Genomic DNA, 2,316 nt, shown 5'->3' on the forward strand with positions numbered 1-2,316 from the left:
CAGATACTATAACAGTTTTCTTTAAGAAAAACTACTTCGACAGTAATTGTGAGTTTGTTAGGATATTTCTGTAAAGAAAAGATAGAGATGGTCGAGGAACTTCGCAAGGCTCAGCGGGCTGAAGGGCTCGCCACCATTATGGCTATTGGGACCGCCACACCGCTCAACTGCGTTGATCAAAGCACTTTTCCGGATTACTATTTCCGTATCACCAATATGGAACACAAAATCGAGCTGAAAGAAAAATTCAAACGAATATGTAAGCATAATCATTTATATATTTCTTGATTTTGTGGATGGCATGTTTCTAAATATTATTCGTGCAAAAAATATATTTTCTTTCCAATAAACTTATAATAATCTGTGACAATGTAAGGGTGTGTCATACATTTTTATACATACATTTTCGTAAATAGAAATAATTTATAGCTTTTATAAACATTTGTTTGTTCTCATTCATTTTCAATGTGAGAATCCGATAGCTCTGGCTCTTCGTGTTCGCTCGTCTTAATCCCAATTTATATATAATTAAGCCGGATATCTATTTGGGTATTGTGGGCTCTAATACAATATGGTATATTATGGGGTAGAAGAGTAACGCATAACACTATCATAAACAGTAATTTCTTTTCAGGGACTAGTAGCTATAATATATATACAGTAAAAGAATAAATTTTTGGAGGAATCCAAGATAAGAATGTAATTTGAGCGGGAAATATTCAACATCTATTTTCTCAAAAATAGATGTTTCCATTCCTGGCAATGATAAATTACATTGGTTTTTTTTTTCATTCCTCTCATTAGTATCATAAAAATCTCATTATGTGACCCTTAAATTGGCAGGTGAGAAATCAATGATCAAGAAGCGTTATATTTACACTAGTGAAGAGATTCTCAAGGAAAACCCAAACATGTGTGCTTTTGAGGCTCCTTCGTTGGATGCAAGGCAGGATATGGCGGTGGGTGAAGTACCAAGGCTGGGAAAAGAGGCTGCAATAAAGGCCATCATGGAATGGGGTCAACCCAAGTCAAAGATCACTCACTTGGTGTTTTGCACAACAAGCGGTGTCGACATGCCTGGCGCTGACTTCCAACTCACCAAGCTTTTGGGCCTAGAACCGTCCGTGAAACGCCTTATGATGTACCAACAAGGCTGCTCCGCAGGTTGTACGGTCCTTCGTCTCGCTAAAGACTTGGCTGAGAACAATAAAGGAGCCCGTGTTCTTGTCGTTTGCTCTGAGATCACATCTCTCGTCTTTCGTGGGCCCGATGAGGCCCACATCGACAACCTTGTGGGCCAAGCTTTGTTTGGTGATGGTGCGGCCGCCATCATCATTGGGGCTGACCCCATCCTTGATGTCGAGAGGCCCTTGTTTGAGTTGGTCTCGACATTCCAAACCATTATTCCAGACAGTGACGGGGCGATCAAGTTACATCTTCGCGAAGTTGGGCTTACATTTCACCTCCGTACGGATGTTCCTGTCCTCATTTCCAAGAACATCGAAAAGATCCTAGTTGAGGCTTTCAGGCCTTTGGGTGTTTCGGATTGGAACTCCTTGTTTTGGATTGTGCATCCCGGTGGGTCTATTATTCTTGACCAAGTGGAACTAAATTTAGGCCTCAAGCCTGAAAAACTGCGGGCCACGAGGCAAGTGCTTAGTGACTACGGGAATATGGTAAGTTCATGTGTGTTGTTCATCTTGGATGAGATGAGGAAAAGGTGCGCAGAAGATGGGCTCAAGACGACGGGAGAAGGACTTGAGTGGGGAGTCCTATTCGGCTTCGGGCCCGGAGTCACCATAGAGACTGTGGTGCTCCATAGTGTGGCTACTAATTAAGAGTTATATCTGCCGTCTATTATACTTTTTAGGTTATTACTCAATTTCATCCTTATTTATTGTTAAGAATTGAACGCAGAAAAAAAAAAAAACAATTCTACAAAATTTCAAATCGAAATGCAGATCAAATCACAAAACCAGCGATAATATCTATTGGAAGTTATCTGTGATAACTGGCACAAAGAATAAACACACAAAGAAAGAGAGGAAGAAGAAGAAGAAGACACGCTGATTTATCCTGGTTCGGATTCAGAATAAATCCTAGTCCAGTCAGTCCTCGAGAGAGTTCTATTTCGATGATCCACTATCTTCAACAGAGTACAGGTGCAAATCTGATCAAAACCTTTGATCTCGGCTTCAACCCAAAAACCTAAACAGCCTCACAACAGTTTATCTCTCGTGTTTCCCATGAGATAAGACCATCTTCTTGATCTCTAACACTCTCTCTCAGTTTTTACTTCTCTAAACCCAATGAAAT

The 2,316-nt window shown here is 40.5% G+C and overlaps 1 protein-coding gene across 1 annotated transcript; it reads left to right on the top strand.

Moving 5' to 3' along the window:
- On the top strand, positions 1-1,956 carry LOC149381824 (chalcone synthase 1-like). The gene is made up of 2 exons (XM_089630117.1): positions 1-259; positions 844-1,956. The coding sequence occupies exons 1-2, from the start codon at positions 88-90 to the stop codon at positions 1,836-1,838; spliced, it is 1,167 nt and encodes a 388-aa protein (XP_089486243.1). The 5' UTR covers positions 1-87; the 3' UTR covers positions 1,839-1,956.
- The last annotated feature ends 360 nt before the right edge of the window (positions 1,957-2,316 follow it).

The sequence above is a fragment of the Urtica dioica genome, chromosome 11, assembly GCF_054948205.1.
Source record: "Urtica dioica subsp. dioica isolate 48M chromosome 11, U.dioica_male_clone48M_v1_H2, whole genome shotgun sequence".
Taxonomy (NCBI): Eukaryota; Viridiplantae; Streptophyta; class Magnoliopsida; order Rosales; family Urticaceae; genus Urtica; species Urtica dioica.

Bases quoted from the DNA above. Each gene is read 5' to 3' on its own strand.
- LOC149381824 (XM_089630117.1), top strand. From the start codon at position 88: ATGGTCGAGGAACTTCGCAAGGCTCAGCGGGCTGAAGGGCTCGCCACC. The intron at 260-843 runs GTAAGCATAATC...TTAAATTGGCAG, and splicing joins AGAAAAATTCAAACGAATAT to GTGAGAAATCAATGATCAAG.